This window comes from Ammodytes marinus (assembly GCF_949987685.1).
Source record: "Ammodytes marinus genome assembly, chromosome: 2".
Taxonomy (NCBI): Eukaryota; Metazoa; Chordata; class Actinopteri; order Uranoscopiformes; family Ammodytidae; genus Ammodytes; species Ammodytes marinus.
The window spans coordinates 13804394-13829868 of NC_137231.1; the positions used below are offsets into that span (position 1 = coordinate 13804394).

At 39.9% G+C, this 25475-nt stretch overlaps 3 protein-coding genes across 4 annotated transcripts; all 3 read right to left on the reverse strand.

The window, feature by feature from the left end:
- Positions 1–3011: 3011 nt before the first annotated feature.
- entpd4 (ectonucleoside triphosphate diphosphohydrolase 4) lies at positions 3012–9510 on the reverse strand. 2 transcript variants are annotated; one of them, XM_080051605.1, is made up of 13 exons: positions 9341–9510; positions 8800–8931; positions 8477–8677; positions 8177–8382; positions 7512–7662; positions 7233–7336; positions 6715–6774; positions 6424–6554; positions 5597–5763; positions 5170–5494; positions 4623–4708; positions 4351–4512; positions 3012–4255 (listed from the first exon to the last, which is right to left on the reverse strand). In XM_080051605.1, the coding sequence occupies exons 2-13, from the start codon at positions 8805–8807 to the stop codon at positions 4021–4023; spliced, it is 1836 nt and encodes a 611-aa protein (XP_079907731.1). In that variant the 5' UTR covers positions 8808–8931; positions 9341–9510; the 3' UTR covers positions 3012–4020. The 2 variants fall into 2 exon arrangements, with proteins under 2 accessions (XP_079907731.1, XP_079907730.1); XM_080051604.1 differs by having other exon boundaries at positions 6400–6554; positions 9341–9508.
- A 701-nt stretch (positions 9511–10211) lies between these two features.
- Positions 10212–14397, reverse strand: LOC307256026 (uncharacterized protein; the record flags this gene model as incomplete). The annotated part of the gene is made up of 4 exons (XM_080034887.1): positions 10212–10605; positions 11281–12455; positions 13682–13848; positions 14109–14397. The coding sequence occupies 4 exons, from the start codon at positions 14395–14397 to the stop codon at positions 10212–10214; spliced, it is 2025 nt and encodes a 674-aa protein (XP_079891013.1).
- Positions 14398–17393: 2996 nt separating this feature from the next.
- gda (guanine deaminase) lies at positions 17394–25242 on the reverse strand. The gene is made up of 12 exons (XM_080043944.1): positions 25071–25242; positions 24902–24989; positions 22144–22249; positions 20461–20488; positions 20223–20330; positions 19807–19914; positions 19625–19722; positions 19229–19296; positions 18152–18298; positions 17768–17886; positions 17648–17675; positions 17394–17545 (listed from the first exon to the last, which is right to left on the reverse strand). The coding sequence occupies exons 1-12, from the start codon at positions 25230–25232 to the stop codon at positions 17469–17471; spliced, it is 1137 nt and encodes a 378-aa protein (XP_079900070.1). The 5' UTR covers positions 25233–25242; the 3' UTR covers positions 17394–17468.
- Between the last annotated feature and the right edge of the window lie 233 nt (positions 25243–25475).

The following is a 25475-nucleotide window of genomic DNA, read 5'->3' on the forward strand; positions in this document are numbered from 1 at the left end:
GACAGTTACTAAATCTACTGATCATGCTGAGTGCCAAAAAGAACAATATTGAGCCTACCTCTGAAATGCAGTGCAGTAGAAATGTAAAGTTAAATGTAAATGTAAACATTTTTTTACTTAAATATTGTAAAGGAGGCTACAATAGCTAAACATGTATTGAATATCAGTTTTAATGCTTACTTTCCACCAGTGTTTTTTTTTTAAGTATTTCACCCCAAACAAAAACAGACAAGACATAATTCTTTATTTTTGAATAATCTTTTTGGTGCTTATTTCTTGACCAGAGGTTAGATAACTTACTAATTCATCTTGATGCAGCTAAATGAATGTCCACACATTACGCCTACATCTCTCATTCTTAATCATTTATCATTAGTCTTTTGGATATGTCACCCTGGCGCTATAGTTACAGGCCATAAGTTTGCATTTCACCTTTATGTCAAACTTCTTGTTGTTTTGAACATACTGAAGATAGAGTGGTTCTCTGTCAATTCACTATCCTTTTTACACAATGAAGAGAGATTTGCACTTCTTGTTTTCCAATTTCCAATCGGTTGATTAAAATATTTTATTTGTACATTATAATATTCTACTTGTACTCTACTAACGAATTAACGAATGTACTCCTGACTAAAGAACTATTTCCCCACTGCCCTCAGACTTCTAAAAGACTGATAGGAGTCTGTTGTTATTGTTATTATTCTACCTCAGGAGTGCCACCACTGTTGACATTTTGCTCAAGCACAATGGCACACTTTCTTGGATTTGCGCCATTCCGTTTTATTTTATTTGAATTCAAATTTATTATTTTATCTAGTTGCTGCTCTTCTATTTACCTTGTAAATTGTATATTCTATATTCTTGCTGCTTTTTTATATTTTACTTTCTTGGCATTCAGTCTGTGGAAAACAAAGGAAGAATTTCCTTGTATGACTGATAACATGTTTCTTATTGTGCATAATAAACACTTTGAATCTTGAATCTACTAACTGGGGCCTATTGCATAAAACTAGGATAAGGGATTAACCTAGGATATTTCGGTTATCCTGGCTTGCGTTAGCCATGATCCGGTTGCATAAAAGCGGAGGGACATAAATTACCATGGAGATTTATCCTTTACGTTTAGCCTGGGGACCAGGCTAAACGTAAAGGATAAACTTATTCAGTTGCCTGATTGGCTCAGTCAGCTGTCACTCCGATCTGAAATCAAGGTGTTTAACAGTTATTCCATGATCTTCCGTGTATTGCTTTATTTTCATTAGTCTGTTTTAAAGTACCACATAACAGACTGCATTGTCATTTAGTTAAATAGTTCTTCTTTTTTATTTATTTAACCTGAACCATTTATAATTACCTTAATTGTAATTAGATTAAGATGCAATGATATATATTATAATAATTTATGTGATAGTCTGTTCATATTGCAGGCTATATTTATACAATTGATTATCGATGGCAGCTGACGTTGCAAGTGTGGGTCAAATAAATTCACTTTGTACTTATAACTATATCGATGTGCATCTGAAACAAAATTCTATATCAATGAAAAATTCCTTTTTTCTGTAATTGAATTCAAAAAGTGAAACTTAAATATATTCTAGAAATTCATTACACATGAAGTGAAATTAATCTAGAATAAACATACTTTTCAGAAGGTCGACATTTCTGTATTATAAATCCTTTTTCTGATTGGTTGTATGTAACATTCTAATATTTTGAGATACTGGATTTTTTATTCCATGATCAATCAGTCATCTAAAAAAAAGGCCTGACATATTTCACTTTTTGTAATGAATCTATGAAAGTTTCACTTTTTGAATGGACTTTCCATGATATTCAATTTTTTAGATGCACCTGCAGACTGCTCACTGTCAACTATTTTATTATAAAACAATGCAGGGACATCAAGAACAGTTGGCAGAGAATACATCTCCTGTATGAAATTAACTGCCCCCTGATTTACGGTTTAAACTAGCAAGGCATTGTGGGAAAATGGGGCGTCTTTTCCATTTTTCCATCAGTAAATCTGTGTTCGATCTTTGGGTCTACTTCTGAAAGCTGTGGGCTGGCACTTAACAGAATTACTTACACCTGGCTTGACAAAGCAGCCCCTTTACATCCTGGATTGGCGTTTATGCAACTGACTAATCCAAAGTGCCCAGGCTAGACTTTGTCAAGGCTGGCTTTATCAATCATCCTGGATGTCTTTATTCCACTTTTATGCAATAGGCCCCTGGTGTTCTATTAGCTACACTGTGTTACTTATCACAATTGGCTGAAACATACACTCTACACTACATACAAAGCACATTGCATTGTCGTGTCGGCAGTGAAGTCGGACATATCAATGACTCAGCATTAAAGGAGCCTGAAATCTTAGAGCCACTTGTTTAGGCAGTGTTTTCTCAGCTGGTATGCAGTGCACTATGCACCATGTGGTTGGGTAATCTACAGCCAGAGCTAGTAAGGCTAACTACTACTCAATGGTAGAGAAGCATATCTCCAACATGACCTTTCTTTGTAAACCAAACGCTTTGTATTTTTTAGAACTGTCAACATGTTTAACATAAAAATATCTTCAAATCCAAGTGTCAGTTTGAAAGTGCAATTATACATTGATTTATAATGGTTATTATACTGTGGAAGTTGCAAATGAGTGAAGGCTTAAATCATTCTGCCTAATGGAGACACCACAAAATGATCTTGTGTCCCACACACAGAGTGCATCAAGTATTAACACTTCTCTCACACATAGCCTAGAGATAAAGACATTCACTCATCTCAATTCAGCTGATACTGGACGTTTCACACCTGATCACCCTCACATGTTGTGCAGTTTAAATTTTTTTTCTATCTTGTTTGCAACATTTCCTTTAACATTAGCCTTGGTTAGGTTGACATATGCCAGAGAAAACAAGGACACGCCACACGGTCTGAAAACACTTCTCTGTGCCTGTGCACAGCTATTTGTTTAGTCTGATCTCCTCATGAAATAAACATCCAGACAAGTATACAATAAAACCTTTATTACTGAATTGCAATGTGACAACATTTACTTCGCATCCATCTGTGCAAACATTCGACTAGAATTTTTTCATATAAATACTGGAGCATGTGCTTTCATTTACAATCCCCTCACAGCAGTGATATGGCGGCTTCTAAAAAGAAACCCAACGTTAATATATGCAACGCTATCCAACTTAAAAGCTGAATGACCCAACAAAAGAATCTCAGCAGGGCTTTAGTAGAGATGGATAGTCTCTTCAAAAGGAGCAGATGTGTTTCAGAGAGTTTCCCAACAGTGACAAGACATGTATTGCACTAGTATAGCCATTAAAGGCCATTTGTCTTATTGAGGCAGAACAATTTAGGATAGACAAAAACACACACGCAAAAAAGACGATTTGAGCATCTCAACTGCATTTCAAATTGAGCCTTCCACTAATTTTAAATCGTATTGCATTTGAGGTTTCTGTAGAAATTAGTGTTTGTACCATTGAACTATTAAAAAAAAGGAAAAAAATAAAAATGTGATCATGTATAAAAGGCATAAAGAAAGGCAACGTTCCAATACATTTCCACTGTGGTATAGTTGTCCAACTTTGCTAAATTCAAAGTATCGACTACATATTTATAAGGGTTTCAAATATAAGCGATGGAGTTAAGTACCGTTGTGGTTGTCTTTTTTTAAATGAAATAGAACACATCTCGAAAAAGTTGCCATTAGATTTTGACAATGGAGTATGTGGCAAGCAAGAGCATGAATTCTAAAAAGACATTTCAATGTGCAGCAAAATAACTTCAACACAAACGCTTTCTTGGCTCAGGTAAGCCTGACTCACATAAGATCTTCCTCATTGTCCAATTCTCAGTACCATCCCTGTTTCAACTCGTAGGGAGCAATCATGTTTTCAGGGAAGAAGACTTCAAAAGCTCACTGAACAAGCAGATGAGAGCGAAAGGAGTGAAACTGGCTTTGGAACATCAGACATGCTGTCCAGACCTTATGCCTCACGAACATTAGAGGGTGATAGGGATTGTGGGTGAACCGAGGCCCTCTTCCAACCATGGTATAGAGGAGGGCGTGCAGTGCTGTGCTGCACGCCGATGGATGCGGCGCAATCGCCTTATGTACAGCACAATGGACAACAACACAATGAAGATACAAGCAAGGACCAAGTAGTGGTTGTTGACAAAAGAGAAGCTGTGCCGCCAATGAGAGTGCATTCCTTTCAGACTTTCCTGCTGGATGTCCCTGGAAAAGGCAGAAAAAAACAACATGTATTGACCTATCATGTTGAAAAAATTTTTAAAAAGAAAAGGCCATATGCGAGAGACAATCTATCTTACCTCAAAGGAAGAAACCTTGTTCTATAGAGAATAGCTCCAAGAGTCCATTGGACCTCCTTGTCATAGACCAATAGTGCAGTCTTCAGGTTTTTATAATTGGCTGGGAAAGAGAAGCCTGAGTGCAATACTTCATGCATCCATGCTGATTTAAAGCACTGGTACCTGCAGACATTGACATGAAGTAATTAACGCACTTTCTAAACCAAGCTAGTAGGCAACCTTTGTGGAATGTGACCAACTTCTTAGTTGGGTTTTAATCCTTTGCAACTTACTTCAGTCTGTGGAGATCAGCATGTGAGGCGAACAAGCCAGAGTCAAAGCGTTCCTTAAGAGTCTTCCACTGGGTGGAACAGTAACTCTGTAAATAGAAACTACATCAGGAAGGTTTCCAGTGATAAGACATTAATAAATGGTAGATAATTATATTAAAACTAAACATGATTATACAAACCAAATTCAAAGACTGATCAGGGTTTAATTTTATAATACTATGCCTTAATAGACTATATAAAAAAAAAAGGCTTGGTGCAAAGTTTGAACTACGTCAATCAAACACTGTACATGCCTTTTTACGTCAATGTAAGTAAACATTGCACACAATGAAAGGCGTGGTGGTCGTAAAATCCTTATTTCAAATAGTAAAAAACACTGTCAGTGGTGGTGTGATGACTAAATAGACAATTTTAACTGCACCTAAATTAAAAGGTGATTTTAACAGCAAATACGATAAAGCTTTGTGAAAAATCTTGCAAATAATAATTTATCTGGCACACTTTGTGTATGTATTATATGTTTTGTTTTTTTAAATGCCGCATTTACCTTGGCGGCCTGGGCATATTTGGAAGCGTTATAGTCGCCACCCATGCGCAGCACGTCCTCCGTGCAGTAGTAGAACTCAGAGAAGCCGTAGAACTGACTGTTGCTGTAGTCAATGGCCGGCTGGTAGATACCATTGAGGGAGGTTTGGGTCTCATTGGTGCGGTTGAGGAACGGCTGCAGAATGTGTCTACACTGGTCAAAGTCTCCTGTGCCTCGCAGATGGAGCTTCTGTGTAGATGGACCGATCTGGTCCTGTTGGTCTGCTGGTAGACAAGGGTCCAGGAGGGGAGACTCTGCACTCTCACCAACATGCTGATCTAAGAGTCTGGAGAAAAATCAGAAATAGAGAGTAAATACCCACAATAATGTGCACTAAAACTTCCAAAAATGTAATAAAAAGTAAGCAATTGGATCTGGCTGTTCTCACTTATTTCGGGTGGCGGTATTTCTGACGAGGCTTTCCTCATATCTTTGGCGAGCTGCATTTCCTCCAAAACCCAGGAAGGTGGACACATAAACACGATAAACATGCTCCGTGCGGTGTGCGTCACACCCCAGGTTGAACTCAGCCAGTAGGTTTTTAGCAACTTCCTCCTGGGGAACAAACAAAAATCAGCCTAGGAATGATGGCGCCCTCAGGATACATTCATGCATATCAATTTGTTGATATTTACAGGTGGAACAGCGTTGCTGACATGCAACACACCCTTGAAAATTGTAGCAGGTCACCTATGTTTTGGGGCGGCATAGGAGTGAAACTTAATACGGCTATGCCTAGTTCATTGTATATTTTAAAGATATAAGAAAACAAGCTGTAACCACCAAACAACATGACAGAGAAACGCTTCATTGAACATTACGTGGTGTGAAGAAACAAGCAATGAGAGCAAAAAGGGCAACAAACGCGTGTCAAACCTGCTATTGTAGAAAATAAATAAATAATACAAAACGAGCAGAAACTCTCAGCATAGATTACTTCCATTGCATTTTTACAGTCTATGTATTTTTCCTCAGTTTAAAAAAATCCTGCTATGGGGTCATGCAGCAGGCTTACAGTATGCCTTCAATAGTGATGAATGGAGAGCAGATCATCTCCACGGGACAAAAATGGTGCATACAGGTTAAACCAGTGGGGATGACAGAGGTTGGAAGGAGGGAGGGAGAAGAACAAAGGGTGAGTGACCAAAACCAAAGACAGAACAAAAACAGAATTGGTTGGGTGATAATAACCTGCTGTGGAGAAGCAAAGCTTACAGTTTTGGGCACTTCGTATGCGATCTGTGTGGAGACCCCGCCCATGTCCAGTACACCGGCAGTCCTTTTCCTCACCATCGCCTCCTGCTGATCGCTGCCTGGGACATGGACCTCCACCACAGCTTCACCATCTGGAAAGATTTTCAGGAGAAGAGTTGGCAGTCAGGCACGGAGGGTATATCAATATATTAGAAAATAACCACATCAGCAATTTCACGTGAAAAAACTAAAAGCAGAAATGTACTTTTCGCAATGGCACAGTGTTGAAATTCAACTTCCTTGAGTGCTTACCGTTGTGCACATGGTTAAACCGTCCAAGGACAAAGTTTATTCCGATCCATGCATACACACCTGAGGCAAAATGACGACACATTTTGAAGTTAATTATAAACTTTTACCAGAATCTTAAATCCTGCACTACTTATATTTGGATCTACAATACAGCAGATAATCTTAAAAGGTGGAGTCTGTGATTCCGAAGAATGCTTGTTTGTCAATATTTCTTCACAATCCGCTTCCTGTCCTTACTGTGTGTGCACTGTAAAACACAACACATTCTCCAGAATCGCTGACTCCACCTTTAAACCTCCTAATTCAGGAAATGCTTATTTGTTTCCCATACTAATTATAAATGCATCACAACTGGTAGGAAGATTTTCAACTTCCATTAAATGATGAAAAAAAAAACTATTGTATTATTTAAAATATGTTATAATATCATGAATCTCATTAAAGCTGCATCTGCAATACATCTACTCTGAGCATTGCGATATTCATTCATGGGCATTCTTATCATTCTGTATAGCTACCTTCCTGTTTTCCAGAAATCACTTCCACATGGGAATCAGAGAAGAGGAAGTTAAAGTGGACTGGGATGTCTGTACGTAGATCCTCGAGAAGTGCTTCTTGCTGACTGGAAAATAACCACAAAAACCAGACTTTAAAATTACACAGTCTATCCTCTTTTCATTGCAACTTAGTTCTGCTCAAACCTTAGTTAAGTCTAACAATTCATTGCAGCTATTTACTGTATACACATTTGGGGTGAGTTTACATCATTAGAAGATGCTCATAATGCCCAATTGTACCTTTCAGGAAGGATTCTCATTCCAGCTGTGCACAGGATGTACAAGGGTGTTTCTTGATGTTTATTTTTGGGAATGTGTTGGGCTGCGAAGCTGAGCAGTGGATAGATATAGTCACTGGCTTTCTCTGGTGTTTTAGCCAATTCAGAGATACCTACAAGGAAAAAAACATTTGGGTCAAGACTCAAGATATGGTTTTATAGTGGATAAATAACAAGTTGGCAAATAATGGATTTTCTTACATTATATCAAATTATTTGAGTTTTCAAACAAATAGTGCTAATTGCTGAATATCTAAAGCACATATCCTCTCCTTTAAAAAAGGTGGAATCAGCGATCTTAAATATTTCCTCACGATCCACTTTCTGTACGTACTGCGCTGAACAAAAAAAATCTTGTCAATACACACAGTTTAGGCTCTGTAAACGAGCATGTAAACAAAGGGGGCCCATTGTAGCTAGCAACATGCCCGTTTACAGAGCCTAGGATTTATATTAACATTGATTTGAGTTTTCAGAGTGCACACACTCCATACAGGTGGTGGAACGTGAAGAGATATTCACAGATTTTTACAAAAAGTGATGTTGACAACAAGCATTCTCCAGAATCCCCACCTATAAATTCTTTTTCGATTGGCAAGGCGAAGCCAAGCATTGCTTATCGCTCACCTGGTTTGATCTTCATGACCACTGGCTTGCGGTGCTGATCTCTCATTTGCTGAATGTCGAGAAGTTCATGAGGATTACCATTGTGCTGGGGCCAGCAGTACACAAATACCCTGGAGCCACTGCTGCCACAGTCCACCACTAGACCATAGTTCAGGTCGGGGTTGCTTGTATCTGTTGCATCGATGTCTGTCACCCTTGCCAAGTGCCTTTTGGACAACAAAGATTTGTTAAAATTATATTGCCTGCCTGATTTAAATAAAACATAAGCACATGGAGAGATTGTTGGTTGTTTGTTTTCACCTGTGGAAGTGATTTTCCTTTCTGGTCCAGATGGCGGGCCCCCTCCCAGTGAAAAACAGCAGGTATATAAGTCCTATAAGGCAGACTAGCACCAGGCCGATGAAAAGCATCTGCCTCTGGGAAGGAACCATTAGCCGGGGAAGGACCTGGGATGACAGGCTGAAATGCCAAGAGGCTGGGAAGAGGCAGGAGAAGCTGATTCTGTCAAGAGATGAAAGAGAAGGACAGCATGAGCAAAGTAGTATATGCCTACAAATGGCACACAGATATGAGAACGTTCACGAATCAATCTACAGTTTGGAAATTACAACAAACAAACAAACCTTCCCATGACGCAGATTATCTCCGTCTTGTTGTACGTTTACTTATTGGAGATCCAAGAGTCTGTTCGCTGAAGGAGGGAGATGTGGCTCGTTCCGCGGCTCCATTCCGTTTTCCTCGCGTGTCATGGTGACCTTTTGGAAAGTACAGTCGAAAATGTTATCTTTAACTAGAGGCAACTTCTGAGCTCTTGTGTGAGACAGGCCTCACGTTAGATGAAGTGCACTGGCTAGTATGGGGACAGTATGTTCTCTCTGACCTGGGGTTTAGCCTGTATAGAAGCTGAAATGGTAAATATTACCATTTTTAAAACCATTAATAAGGCAAAATTGACACACCGACTCCAGAGGAACAATCTAATAAAAAATAAATCAGGTCGTGATAGCTACGTTAGCGTTTAACAGACGTCTGTGGAGTGACTGCCGTAGCCTGGCTGTAGCCGCGAGCTAGGATAACCTAAATATCCTTATATATTCTTACTAATCGTCCGTGTGAACACGTCAAAGGGATACATTCGCGGCCTTTAGACAGTTGTATACTTACTAACAAAAAAGTATCCTCTTCTGTGGCAAATATGGCATTTCTGAACAGCCAGATGCTAACCACTGGCTAATGTTGAGCGAGTATGTGGCAGGTCTCCGGTGAGTGACGTTGGTTCCCCAGCTGCGGTGTGTTTAATTTTCTCCTGCGCGTTGCCCCCGTGGTTGACGAGCCACAAAATAGGTAAATCCAATCCGCCCAACATTTTCCTTCTTCTTCTAAATGTAATATTGGGTTGTCACCATGATGAAGGCGCTTTACTGTCACCTGCTGGCTGGAAAATGGATCAGGAAAAAAACAAACACGATCAATTGTCCAGTTTCTCAAATTGCCTAACTAAATTAACTACTGTAGAATAAATACACTATTTCAGTTTGGCTCTGTCATGATGCATTTTCCACCAAAAAATAGTCTACGAAGTGTGATTCTTTTTACGATAGGGACCTTATCATGCCATTTTCTTTGTCACGCATTAGTTGCCTGTTGCCTTTACAATCCATTGAAGGCACTATAGGAATAAGTCCCACATGTTTTTGATATGAGATGCAAAATACAGTCTATAAGATCGATATGAGTCTGTTTGATCTTACAAAAACAGATCAGATAGATAGATAGATAGATAGATAGATAGATAGATAGATAAATAGATAGATAGATAGATAGATAGATAGATAGATAGATAGATAGATAGATAGATAGATAGATAGATAGATAGATAGATAGATAGATAGATAGATAGATAGATAGATAGATAGATAGATAGATAGATAGATAGAAATAATTTACAATTGACACTTAATGTTTATTGCAGCCTATATTTATTTTAGTTTTTAAGCCGTGTTGCTCCCGTATTGGAAGCTGCCCAACTCCTTCACTATGACCAGACAACCTGAACTTTACTGAACATCTCACAGCTCAGCCACTCATACTGACTTATATGCCAGCAGTAACTGACATCTACATACTTGAGTCTCTGGCTCAGTTGCATTACGCTTTTCACTGTTGTCATCTTCACATCCGTCCGCGACAGGTCAATGCGTTGTACACGGCCAAGTGGCATAGCAGGGAAGTCTGTGGAATCTGCAAAGAGACACAGGTCCAAGTCTGCAGAGCGCAGTACATCTTGTAATACGTAGTTCAGAGGGCAAGGAAGGGAGACAAGAGAGAGCTTCTGCAGCAAGGGAGAACCAAGCAGGAGGCACTTGAGCACCCTCTTCAGAGACATCCAGGACATCACAGGCTTCATTTGGCTGTGTTCATAGAAGAATCTTCAGGAAAATGGTAGACACAAAGAAGATGATTAGCAAGAAGAAGTTTGATCAGTGTTTTTTTTTTTATACATTTTTTAAATAAAAAAATGTCACAACTCATAGTAGATTAAAATGCTCTTCCACTAACTTTGACTTAATGGTCGCTTGTTTTCAGCACTACATCTCATTTGTGTTGTATGCTGCTGATATACCTCCATGATGCTCAGGCAGGAAGAAATGAAATCCTTAATTTAATTTCAAATAGGAATATTATACTTCCATTAATTTGATGTTCTAATAGTCTTAAAACAGAAAGGTTCACAGTCTAGTATTGCACCAAAACTGGCCTGCTAAATTTCAAGGTGTGTGTTCCTGCATTAAAATTGCATTCCTTATAAACAACCAATTATGTTAATTCTTGTGAACAGTAATTGTTTTCATTATTCCAGTGCTAACATCAAACACTAACCACTGATTCCTGTGGGGAAAATCTACATTGCTTTACAAATGTCACAAGGAGGTCTGAGGTCAGGATTATTTGCACATCAGTGTCTGTGGGGCAGATGACAGATAATCCAGATTGCATAATTTTTATTTTATTAAAACTTCACTTTGTTGGTCAGTTTTTGAAGTGGACTCCAAAAAAAGGCTAAATTCATAGTGTACTGTATAGAGTATCCCAGATGTACATACTTGAGTGTGAGAGAGCAGAGGTTAGGCAGCTTTGGAAGATCCCAATGGTCTGGCTGATCCTCCTCGTCTTCCTCTTCCTGTGGCGTGGCTGGAGGCTCAGCAGAGATGAGCAGGTCACTGAGTCTCGGACAGGCCTTGATGACCTCCAGCAGTGGGGTGCGAGGGCTGGTTTTCACCCCCTCCAGGGTGAGAGAGACCAAGGAGGAGCCTGTGACCTGCACCGCTGGAAGGAGATCCATCAGAGGGCCTTGGTAGTGTACAGAGAGGCTACGCAGCTGGCCTGACCATGTCTGGAGGCCTGCGGCTAACAGAGAGCCCTGCCTTCTTCCTGTGGCATCCTCCCAATCATCGACATTCACAGATATGGAGTGGATATTTGGACACAGACAACTTAAACTGACCACAGAGTCACATGATAAGCCCTTGACGTCCTTTAGGCGCAGGATCCTTTTTTCCTCTGCTTGGTTCTGAGAGCAACTAGCCCCTTCACTTCTACCTGCACCTTTCTCACTCCCACTATCATAGCCCTCCCACCATGTCCTCTCCTCCTCTTCCTCTTCTTTCTTGTCATCTGCTGCCGCTCCTTCTCTCTTTGTCCTCCGACTGTCCAGGCCCCGTCTGTGCATCCACTTCCCCCACACTTCCTCAAGCCTGGGAAGTCCTTCCCTGTCTGTGAACCCATCGGCCTGGTAGAAGTCCCTTAGCTGGATGAGACAGCAGGCCTGAGCGAGGCCCTCCATGGCCACTCTCTCCAGGCAGGGCAGGGAGAGGAGGAGGTAGGCTGCTGCAGCCACAGCGTCTCCCTCTTGTTCCCCGAACCCAATATCCACAGCAAGCAGGCTGCTGAGAGCGGGAGGAGGAGACTGGGGTGTGGAGCAACAAGGGGTGTTAATAGATTGGGATTTAGAGGTGCTAACTCTAGAAGGACAGCTGGAGGACGAAGAGGAAGCGCCTCCTCCAAGAGGAAGCAGTGCAGCAGGGGAAAGGAGATGACAGCGGGAGACGTCTAGATGGCGCAGTACACGACACCGCTGGGCAATAGTTTGGATGACACATCTGTCACAGGGTGTACCGGACAAGGAGAGTGAGCGCAGGGCAGGGAGACAGCAAAGGGTTTCAGAAAGGACCTTTGAAGGCAAATGCTGGGCTCCAGATAGGTCCAGACTCCACAGACCCTGAGACATAAAAGGAGGAAATATTAAGGCATTAAGGAGCTATGGGTCAGAAACAAATATATATATACAAATATATATACACTCACCGGCCACTTTATTAGGTACAGCAGTTCATTTTCTTGTTAACACATAACTTATCAGCCAATCACATGAAAGCATCTCAAAGCATTTAGGCATGTAGACCTGGACAGGACAACTTATTTAAGTTAAAACCGAGCATCAGAATGGGGAAGAAAGTGGGTTTAAGTGACTTTATACATGGAAATGTTGATGGTGCCAGAAGGGCTGGTCTGAGTATTTCAGAAACTGCTGATCTACTGGGATTTTCAATCTAAACCATCTCTAGGGTTTACGGAGAATGGCCTGAAAAGGGAAAAATATCCAGTGAGCGGCATTTGTGTGGACAAAAATGCCTTGTTGAAGTCAGAGGTCAGAGGAGGATGGGCAGACTGGTTCAAGATGATAGAAAGTAGAGCTGCAACGATTAATCGACAAATCGATTATCAATCGATTATTAAAATAATCGCCAACTATTTTGATAATCGATTAATCGTTTCAAGTAATTTTTTAATAAAAAAATTCTGAATTCTCTGATTTCAGCTTCTCATATGTGAATATTTTCTGGTTTCTTTAATCCTATTATGACAGTAAACTGAAAAATCTTTGTGTTTTGGACATAAAAATACATTTGAGGAAGTCAACATGGGCTTTGGAAAATTTATAATTTTTTTTTACCATTTTCTGACATTTTATGGGCCAAAACACGAATCGGTTAATAATCAATTAATCGAGAAAATAATCGACAGATTAATCGATTATCAAAATAATCGTTAGTTGCAGCCCTAATAGAAAGGCAACAGTAACTGAAATAACCACTCATTACCATCAACCATGCCATGTTAAAAGTCGCTTAAATCCCCTTTCTTCACCATTCTGATGCTCGGTTTGAACTTCAGAATGTTGTCTTGACCACGTCTACATGCCTAAATGCATTGAGTTGCTGCCATGTGATTGGAAGATTAACTTTTCGTTTTTATAAGCAATTGAACAGGTGTACCTAATAAAGTGGCCGGTGAGTGTATATATAATATAAATGTATATAGCCTACTGTATATATTATCAGTGAATATATTTTAATCAGTGAAAGACAACATTTAAAGAAGCAAGTGCTAATTAGTAGCTCCTGTAACAAAGACAGAAATGCGTGGACTGGCTTCTTGTCTGACCTGGCAGCGTGCAGCTATGTGGTTACACAGGACGGAGGTGACCAGACCAGGACACCTTTCCAGAGACAGGCCACGGAGTTGGGGGACCAACAGGAGGTGGAGGGCGGCCCGGGACAACTGCTTTCTGCTGCATAGCAACCACGTCAGCTCCTCCACCAGGTCGCCCGCTGTAGGGAGAGTAGGAGATTGAAGGGGGAGACACAAGGGGGGTTGAGAAATGTTGAATCAGGATTTGAAGTCTGTATATCCCTTCATATGTAGATATTACCGGATTGTAAAAAAAAGCACAGACGCTGAACTACTTAAGGAATTAGTTCTAAGCAGTTCATAGGCGTTTTTCTGATACAGCGAATAGATGGAGTTCACATGGTCAATGGGCATGTTAATTGTAAGAGAGTAACCATGTGATGATTCCTCACAAACTCACGCAGTAAGTTGAAAGGCCCCATGATGTGTCTGAAGAAGTAATGATCCAGGTAGTTGTCGGCATAGTCTTTGGCCCACACTTCCTTCATGTTGTCAGCCAGGCTCACCAGACACAGCCTAGTTAAAGAAAGGACGGAGCCTTCTTCATCTGTCATCCCACGGCTCCCCATCCACTCCATGTTCCCCCCCGTCCTCCTCCTCCTCCGCTCGGGTCGGGCCTTGGCCTGAAACAGAGGCATGGCTGGGCAGGAGTGAACGCTGGCTCTCCGTGCTGCTGTAGAGATGAGCATCGATTAGATGATAAACATGACAGAAAAATATGGGGGTTGGGGGGGAGGGAGACATAACTCTTCACATTAATGATTAGCCTACTGGGTTAAAAAATTAACTAGTTAGATGAACAAGCGAGTCATAAAAGCACTGATGCAACTCACGGACCAAGCACCCTATGAGTTTTTTCTGTAATTTGTACATTACTGTCGGGCTACTGGGTTATGCTATAAAAAGTAAATCATCAAAGAAAAGGTGCAGTGTACAAGTAGGAAAATAATGCTTAATTATGACTTAGACCTATGTCTTAGTGATTCAGTTGTTATATTTTCAAAGGACACGTTGACAGGCAGTGATCTGTGTAATCCCACTTACATATACTATTTATGACCCTCACCTTTGTCCATAGTAGGCTATATAGCCTAGAGAGTCAATTCAACTGAGTGAGAGGATAGAGCCAAAGAGAGGGTTAAAGAGTTAAAGTGTGCACTGTGCAGTGTATACACCAGTAAAGAAGATTTCTGCTGCATTAAGACCTACCTCCCAAAATCACTGATGGTTTTACGTCCAAATATCAAAGTACAAATGGGTGTGAGGCAAAAGGAAATAGGTAGGCTACAGCAACAATCTTTTTAGCACGTGACGTCACAGCAACGCTTCCTGATTGTACGGTTAAAGGGATCATACAGCCCTGAGTTTGGTCTCTCAGGCACAACTCTCTGTCGCTCTCAAGCTGGGTGAGCTCATTTCATTTTGACCGATATACAGTTTCTAAAACGTTGCACATACTAATACTACATACTTTGATTAACTAATAGATAAAGGTTGATAAAATAAACTAAGAAAAATGTTCTCACCTACCTCGGCTGCACCATCCATGTCGATTGCTTTGTTCTTATGTTTTAAACAAAACAAAAAACAAAAAATAACAGACTTGGTGACCACGGGTGACATAAAGGCCTGTTACTGTATTATATTTAAAATGATAGGATCATGCAACTCCTTATGGGCCCAGTTTTATATAGATGTGAAAAATATTATATAGTTATAGTTTTAAAAAAAAGAGAAAAGGAAATCCAATATTACCACATAGGCTACAATTTCTGCAACATTTACAGTTACACAGAAGAGGAAAACAAACATAATTGTATAATTGTATTTTTTATTTGTAATTGCTTCTTTTTCTCTCTCCATCAGTCTTTCTCCTGGTTGGCTTTATCTAACTACTTCCAACTAATGCGGTTGGTTGACAAATACAGATTGTAAAAGCATTCCAAAGAAATTAGAAAGGGATTATCCAATTAATTGTCACACTGTATTCAACAATTCACATATAATAACATGAGTGGAACCTCCTAATATATGAGTGTGGCTGGAATACATTGGTAAAAGGTGGATATGAGATATCTGATGTGTTTGGAGCACATTGACTTCCTCTAGTGGCTGTGACTGGTAATATGACTTCTTCCTCTCGTCAGTGTGCTTGCTCCAATTGTCTATTTGAAGTGGAGCAAAGGACTACTGTCAGTAGGACATGACAAGACAATAGCCATCCTCGTGTGTGTCTCTTTGTTGCCGTCTCATCTCCTCAGCTGTCTGGCCCAGGCGGTGAAGATCAGTTGGTATTACGTCTATCCATACGTGTTACTTAGGCTGTCATTCTTGATATACTGTAGCTGCTTGTGAAATAAACGTGGATGAGATATTTAAAAAAAAAGGTAAACAGGCTTGGTGATATTATTTATTTCAAGCTCCCATGGTGTGACAAATCAGAGAGTGGTGTGCCATTAACCTCCGTTTGGTGTCATAAGAGTGATACTTTCTGATCAAAATTGGCTAAACTTCAGTAGAAAAGTAAACTTGCCGGCTTAAATACATTCAAGACATACAGATATTCAGCAATCATTACATATACGCTCCCTTTGTTTCCAAACATTCATAAGACAGTTTGTAATGGTTAAAATGAATTCATACGTGTATTTCATTCAGGTGGCCCTTAAAATCAACAATCTCAGTAAAACCGAAGATCGACTGATTTTCATAACAAGGCACCAGGTAAGAGTGCATTTTGCTTAGTGAAATTTGAGATAAATCAGCTCAGAGTCGCCGCTGCTACATGTAAAAATAAAAAGTAAAATTCTCATTTCAGTTCAGGATAGACCAACAACTGCAATGGTGACTTTTTTTAGGTTTGTATCAGGGGTGTGTGTCCTGCTGCAATCTGATGTAGACTCAATAAATAACTAAAGGAGTCAAACTGAAACCAAGTACAGTCAGGTGAATACTATAAAATACTACATTATTACTTTGCTTCTCAGTCACTTTAAACACCTGAGTGGAAAGTACAGTGTAATAACTGAATACTTTATGACATATGATCATAAGGCATTTTTAGCTGCACAAGAATGAAGAGGAAATCATCAAGCGATTCAGGCATTGCAGCCACACTGAGCAAGTACACGTAACCAGCACAAAGTCCAAGTCAATATCTCCTTTCACTAATTAATGGACAACCGTACGGTTCAAATCTCTGGAGACAACAAAATGTGATTTGAAAATGCACTAAAAAAACTGAAATAGAAAAACACACTATACAGTCAACAGTACATCTATCATGTATGATGTTGGTGAGTTCAAGGAGGAAAGGTATGTCACATCAAATGAAAAGGCTTGGGTCCACTTGATGAGAACATAAAAAAGTGGAATGTAAAGTCAGCAAGTTGTGGTGCATGAATATGTTTTAGTTCAGAGAAATAACAAGCAACAAGCTAACTATGATGACAGTAAAATAGAATCTTTAGAGTGTGGTCCCTTATTTCCTGTTTTAAAGCCCAGTAGTTAAGGCCAAATGCACATACAGAATTTGAGCTCAGCAGAGTACAGTCTTGCATGAAGTAATTTTTTTCACTGAACCTTGTTAAATATAGCACATCCTCTCTGGACTTAACAGTCAAATGTTAATAGTGATCATTCATTTTCTTGTGCAGCACAATTTGTGATGAATTCTAGTGGTTAAAACCCTCTTCAAGCTGACTCCTGGCTGGGTTTAGGATGTGTGACGAGAAAAAAGGTGTGTGGAGGACCATAGCGTTTACTCTGGCGTTGTCTCTTTGAATGGCACCACCTTCTTCCCGGCGACAAACACCTCTACTATGTTACGATCATCACCTGTCAAAATGGAAGTAATAGTGACACGCATAAGGTCAAAATGGCTAGTGGCACATAAAGGTATTAAGAGTTTGGATAAAATAAAGTGAACTTGACACTCACCCAAATTCAAGAACTTCTCCAAAATAATCTAAAAAAATTAGAGTTGCATAGATATCTTATTTTCTGCTTTTATTCATTTGTGTGTGAATAGACTAAAGACAGCCACTATACTGTACCAACCTTTGGTCCATCACACTGGATCAGGTCAATGGGTCCACCACGAGCAGCGACATTCACCCTCAAGGCATCAAAGTCTTTGCCTACTTCAAAGTTTCCTGTTTGGTCATCCAGGGACAAGGCTACAGACAAAACAAATCATAAAAGGAGCCGTTGTATTATCTGCCATTGCGTAAAATTGCCATCAGTCATCAACAGAAATACTTTTCCACAGCTTTTGAAGTGTATTTAATCAAGCGTTTCAGCTGTGTGACACTCTAATACAGACTGAGTTGGAGTGGGCACAGACACTTCAGCAAGGCACTTGATGTTTTTGATTGTGACCTCTACACAAAATAAACAAACAACCTGTGTTTCTTAGTGACAGCTGAGTTGTGAGTCTTATACCTTGGCTGCCTCCCAGTGTGGCCAGTCTGAACACCTCCTCAAAGGTGAGCGTGTCGTGTTCTTGGTGCTTGATTTTCAAGAATTTGGACGAGTCCAGGGTTCTTCTCACAGCATCCAGCATAGAGGCGGAGTAGCCCCCCGCCACGTCTGAACACAGACTGGACCGGTCAAATCATACAAACATGCATACAGAGGCGAGCACGAGCGCTCACAAAACATGTGTTGTGTGGACGTTAGAAAGAAGCATGTCCGTTTCAAATCGCCACATTTCTGCTACTACTAGTGAAATGAAATGATCTATTTCATCAGATTTTTTTTCAAAACTTTCAGTTGGACATTTACAACAGCAATAGCGAAACACGCTGATCAGCTGGTTGTCAGCTGACCTGCTTTGCCATATCTCTTTCATTTCAGTATTTTAGTGGATTGCACCCACTAAAACAATTAAAGGTCACATATTATGCTAAATGCACTTTTTAAATATGTTCTAACATATCCATGGGTCCACGGTGTGCCTAGAGACTGCCAAAATATTTAAAAAAATAACAATCTCTCCTGTTCTCACTCTCCCCCTTTCTGAAACCCCCACCCCTCCCCCCCAATATACTCCAGTCAGAATTTACCCCTTTTCTGACCTCACAAACTGGAAAGCCAGAAGCTTCCACTGTGCAGCCCACACCCCTATTTCTTATTGGTCCACGGCCCTGACAGACAGAGGGCGAGGCGTATCTGGCTTCGCTTCCGGACAGGGGGCGGGGGCAGCTCAAAGATTGTATATTTACGAGGGGAGCTGCAGCTCTTTTTAAAAAAATAGGCCATTGTGAGATTAGCTGAACATCAGCATAGTACAATAAATTATCTGAAAGTTTTTTTCAGCAAACAATTAAAGAAAAACATATTAGGGACCACTAAGACCATATAATATGGTGTATAATAGTACCGAAAAGTGTATAATATGGGAGCTTTAAATTACCATCTGCTGTAAGTCATCAAATATTATTTTATTATTTCCTCATAGTGTGGCAAACTTTGTGGAAAGGGGTCATTCATTACTTAGAAGAGAAAATGTGCTCCTACCTGTTCCGAGCCCCAACTTCACTTTGTGTTTCAGGACGTTGCGGACATCCAGCACTCCACTGCATAACCTGGGCACATGAGGGGAGGGAGAGAGAGAGAGAGAGAGAGAGAGAGAGAGAGAGAGAGAGAGAAAGATGACCATTACAAAGAAACAGTAATCAAAAATACTTTTTGAAAATGTTGCTTTCAAGTGTTAATTCAGGAATACACCCGATTTCAGCTAAAAGTCATGCCTATACAGTATTTGTACGCAGGCATTTACAACCCTACTGTACATTTTACGACATTGCTTGAATGCTATTTCATTGTAAAAATCTGTTTTGAACAAATCGTTGTCATGGGATTTACATTGATTACATTAAAATGCATATAGTCTTTAAACTATCAGAGACTTACGAGATGTTGGAATTGGGACAATGAGACACAGAAGCTCCTGTCTCTCTGAACAGAGCCAACTCTTCATCACTGAGGTAGATGCCATGGGCCATCACTGTCTGTGAATCATCATCAGCACCAATTATGTCATCCATATTCAGCGTGCTTATCTGCATTTATTTCATTCTAACATAAAACCTCACCTTGTCAGTTAGCAGGTTGTGTTTGTGATAGACGTCCGTGTAAGTCTCAGAGTCCGGAAATAGTTCCTTTACAAACTTCATTTCATCAATGTTTTCACTGATATGACTCTGGAAAATGATCACATAATGTCAGACATCAAAGGCAAGGCAAGGCAAGGCAAGTTTATTTATATAGCACAATTCAGACACAAGGCCATTCAAAGTGCTTTAAAAGCACTTTGAATGGCATCAAACTGTAACTTGAGTAATGCCACATGCTATTCGGCTTGTTTTTCATTCCTGTCTTGCAGCATTCTATCTGGCATGTGTTTATTCAAGTCATTGTTCAAAAATCCCACTGGTCCAACTCTAAAATAGTCTCTATGAAAACTGTCCCCTATGGACAATGCCTTGTTTGGTTGCCATAGTGAGCTCACCTGAATGTGCAGGTTGTTATTCTTAGCGATTTCTCCCAGCTGCCCTAGTAAGGCTCCCGTGCAGGATGGAGCGAAGCGTGGAGTCACCACTGGCTTCACAAGACGGTACTGCCCAGAAAATACAAAGCAAATCAAGAGGAGACAATGGAGAAATAAAAGATCAAAAAATCTTGAAAATAAAATGCAGGCTAACCTTGATTTATTATTATTTTTCGGTTAATGAATTATGGAATCTTACCTTTCTTTTCAAGAGCTCTGCAATGAACCTTGAGGGAACAAAACAATGATACGAATTAGGGCTGTCAAACGATTAAAAAAATAATCTAATTAATTACAGGCTCTGTGATTAATTAATCTAAATTAATCGCATAGCCTATTTATATGACACTTTTATGCCTGTTTATAAACAACTGTATAGGCTACCGTTCGTCTCTCTCTCTCTCTCTCTCTCTCTCTCTCTCTCTCTCTCTCTCTCTCTCTCTCTCTCTCTCTCTCTCTCTCTCTCGTAACTTCTGTCTCCTCCTCTCAGCCAGGTTACTAGGCTACATTAAATAAATCTAAGAACTACTAGCGCCGAAAAAAAACACAAAAAAACAAGCAGGCTAAATGACTGTCTATCTCCCACAACAGACAGCACTGCACTGCCACAGGTGCGGTGCGCATACCCTATATGCCGACTCATTCACATGCTCATTCACCGTCCTTCTCATAGCCAAAAATATTGAGACACACACACACACACACACACACACACACACACACACACACACACACACACACACACACACACATACACACACAAAGGAGGAAAAAAGACAGGCATATGCTTGGAAGAGTGAGAGGGGGCAGGTGTCCGTTTGAAGGAGACGATCGCAGCTAGCAAACAAAAGTGAGACAGAGGAAGATTGAGAGATACAGTTTTGAACCTATTGTTAATTAGGCACCCACTAAATCAATAATGCACAGACACTGCGGAGAATAACATAAGACGTATTCCTACCTTCATGCTTATTTGCCCGGAGCTTCCCATAAAAAGTCCCTCTCTATGCTTCTTTTTTTACTCTTTAATCCCGTGCGGGCCGTGTCAACAAACTACAGGTGCAGCTCCGCTTTCGCCTCACCTCTTTTGCACCGGGTCAAAGGGCAATATAGAAGTGCGATTAATCTGCGTTAATTTTTTTAACCGCGTTAATTTTTCTGTGATTAATTAATCGAAATTAACGAGTTAATTTGACAGCCCTAATACGAATTCATTTGAGGCTGCCAAATTTACAAGTTTGAAAATGCCCAAAACTTTTACAACAACTGAAACTTCCATACAATTTATATGGCTGTAATGTCTCTAGTTTTATCAACGTTCATAAGGATCAATTCCTTCAGAATCAGGTGCACATTCTAGGTGAAGTGCAGTACATAGCCTACGTATTGTAGCAATGTAGCATGTTTTGCCTTTCGATGGACAGACAAAGGTTACACGGATGTATGTTTTCCTGACACAGAGGGGACGTATTTTACTCCATGGAGATAAACTCTTCCATATCTTCATCTTGGCAATGCACATCCCAACTCCCTTTGACAAACAGTATCTGTTGCTTTCAGTCACTACCTATTACATATAGACCATCTTAAATTGTAGCTTATCCGACACACACTGAGTAAATTCAGTGTGACTAAAGTTGTTGTCTCTGGGAAATGTCTAAATCCAGAATAATCTGCCTGATCTCATTCAAGTAAAATACCCGGCATGACACTGTTGAATCATAAATGTTGCAGGATTTCTTTTTTTAAATGGCACACATAGCATTCATATTGTGTTTGACGCTGCTTTAAATAATGTTTATTTCAATGTCAATTCACTAAATCAACTGCAGGCTCCTTCCGACACATCTGCTATGTACCGTATAAAACGGGTGACACCCACCGGCAGGTTTCCTCCTGAGACTCCTGGGTGGTTTCTTTGTAATGTTCCACAAAATCGTTCCTGTCCATACACACCTTACCCACCAAGGCACGCTGTCCAAAGTCATCTGCAAGAAAAATAAGGATGACTGAGTAAAAAGAACACAAATAAACATGTATCCATTTTCGACCGTTTATTTCACAGATTATCTTTAAAAGCTAACTTGCATGCGTACTTGGATAATGTTTGAAATATTCTCAGCAAGGAGGCAACGTTTCCTTTGTTAATATTTCACATTGCATAAGCAGAGTTTGTTAAACTCACACATAACCAACAATCTTCACAATGTCACCTGTCTTTGTGTCAGTTTTGCTCATCACACTCACATTGCAACATCTCAATGCATTTCGTACAACAGTCAAATTATGGTGTCACTCACAAGCCCTAATCCCGTTTTAAATACATTCCACAGACTCTTACACAACCGAAAGGTTATCACTTGAACTATCATCCCCAGCCCTATAGTCTATCTTTCAGTTGCAGGGAAGTAGTTTCTTTGTACAAGTACAGTATGTCCACCAATCCTTATCTAAATGTTGACCAAATGACCAAACAACCATAATTTAGTCTCTGGTAATAACTAAACATGTGTATTTGAATGTTGACAAAGGGCCACCTAAAGCCACCTGTACTTTATATGTGCATTATCTTTATGAAGTTTCTGTTGTGGAAATCTCAATGCAGCTTGTCATTGAAGAAGTTTCAGAAGACTCTGATGTATGAATTCAAGCTCGATAGAGGAGTATAGAAATTAGCTATACAAAGCAAATGCTAAGTAGCCTATAGTGCCACCAAATTTCTGAAGGACACTTCCTGATATCAAGTCTTCTAACCCTTCCTAGGACAAGGTATATTGCATATATCCATAGAAAGTTATTCCTACAAAGTTTAACTTGTGTAAAGACTATTGGACAGCAGTACAAGAGTCCAATATACTTTATTTACCTGACAGTGATTTAAGGGAACTCTATGTCTATTACCTAGAAACGCAACAACAAAAAAATGGTAAAAATGGTACACATTTTTTTTACTGCAGAATGTTTTTCATGTTGTACATCAGAAAAAACGCAGACGTAAAAGATTATTAATGATGCCTCTGTTTAACGAAGCCGGTTAATTGCAGGTGTGCTGGTGTGCTATTGGGCACAATACCAGAGGCCTGGCACTGGGACAGTATGCAAACTGCTATTGTAAACCAGAATGCTGAGATGATCATGAGATGATAAAAGCATTAAGCGAATGCTACTCAAATACATGGTTGTTATTTGTTTCCCACCAAGTAACATACAGTGTCAGATCATAATTTGAACATGTATTGCCCATTTTTAAAGGCCTTGCACAACCATATCAAATCCACACAGGTGATTTCACTTATTTCCATGCTTATTTTGACATCCCTCTGTCTCTTCTGTTAGCTTTGTTGACATGTTGGAAAAAATAAATTACACCTTTTTCATTCCTAGTATTCATCCCGTTTTGGAGAGAATGGAAGTGCAGCACTTATGATCATTAATACGGTTGATTGGCCATGTCTATTACATATCCGTTTTTACTTAACTTAAAAAGCTCACAGTACAGAATGTGTGTGGTTGGGAGTTTGCCTCCCCTTGGTTTATGTAAAGCAACACAGGTCAACAAATGTAGTGTTACAGATGCCGTAAATGATCGGTCACTCAAGGACTGTGAGAGAGCTGTGTGCTACTGTGACCAAATATTTCCAGAGAAATCTGGCAGAAAATGTGAATATATATTTATATCCGATTTCCCTGGGATCTTGAACTTTGCACTGTGCAAGACTCTTGCTTAAGAAAATGCAGCACATCAGATTTTGTATACATACATATTTTTCATTCTTTATATAACATTGAACTAATTGAACTAATAAATAAAATATGCACAAGGATAAAAGGAGCATGATTTTTAAATGTATGTATTGTAAATATGTTTAAACATGCATATGCAAACACAAAGGCTTAAGTGTAATGACAACAGTTTTGTGAAAATCGGAAGAGCTGCTCAGAACAGGACAAAGGTTGGGGTTCAATGACCCTGATTGTACAGGACTGTGAACAGCTGCCAGAGCCAGTGCTTCAATCCAGTGCCAGTGTGTGTGTGTGTGTGTGTGTGTGTGTGTGTGTGTGTGTGTGTGTGTGTGTGTGTGTGTTCAGTATTACATAACATGACACCAAGATGATAAGGAAAAGGCATAAATGTGAAAAAAGTATGTTTCTTTTTTTTACAGGTATATCCCATTGAGACTGAAGACTCTTTTGCAAGGGAGACCTGTTTTCCTTACCCATTCACACACACATTCATACACCGATAGCAGGCTAACTTTCGATATTCACACAAGACAAGGTGGGTGAAGTGTCTTGCCCAAGGACACAACAACTATGACACAAGTGGCAGGGTGGGGATCGAACCTCCAACCCTTTGATCATAGGCCAACCCGCTCTACCAACTGAGCCACAGTCGCCACAGTCTGACATGTTTGAGACTATCAAAGAGAACAGGTTCAACAGTTTAACTGTAATCTGATTGATTAAGGTCTCAGGTTGTATTGTGCACCAAAGTCCAAAAAGTTATATGGATTAATATTCACATTAAAGTTCATGGTCCACATTACAGATAGAAAAAACACCAAAGAGGGCCAACGTAAAATAAAAAACTATATAGGTCAAAATGTGTGCATGCAAAAAAGGGGTGTAAGATATCTTACTTGCAATCTTGGCCAACAGGAGAGAGGCATCTGTATGTATGGTAGCAAAGTAACATGCCGTGGTTGTTCCATTTTTCAGAGTCCTTGTCTGTGAATAACAGTTATTAAAGGATTAAGGCAATGTTCAAACTCGCTCTGGCCACTTATTACATGAAGCTAACAAACTCACCACTATTTTAGAGTAGACCCTGTTGGCAAACTCCAAGTCCTTATAGCCTGACTCCACAGGAAAGGTGTAGGTATGGAGCCACTGCATTAAGGGCATGTCCAGGGCTGTGCCAGCATAGCTGTACTGGGAGGCATGGATGTGGGTGTCCACCATTCCTGGCATGAAGAACTCACTGCAGTGCAGCAAGAATTGGCAATGGTTCAACGTTCAGTGATGATTTTAATGCCCAGTGCATGAAATTATTTGAATTCAAGTGGTTTTATGAAATAATTGCGCATGCAAAGAATACCTTATGTTCATATATGCCATCCAACATCACCAACTACAGTGTAACTGTGACTTACTGAACTCATTTTATATGTAGCCTTGTATTACTTTAATTTCTCTAAAATCACTCTTTCATTC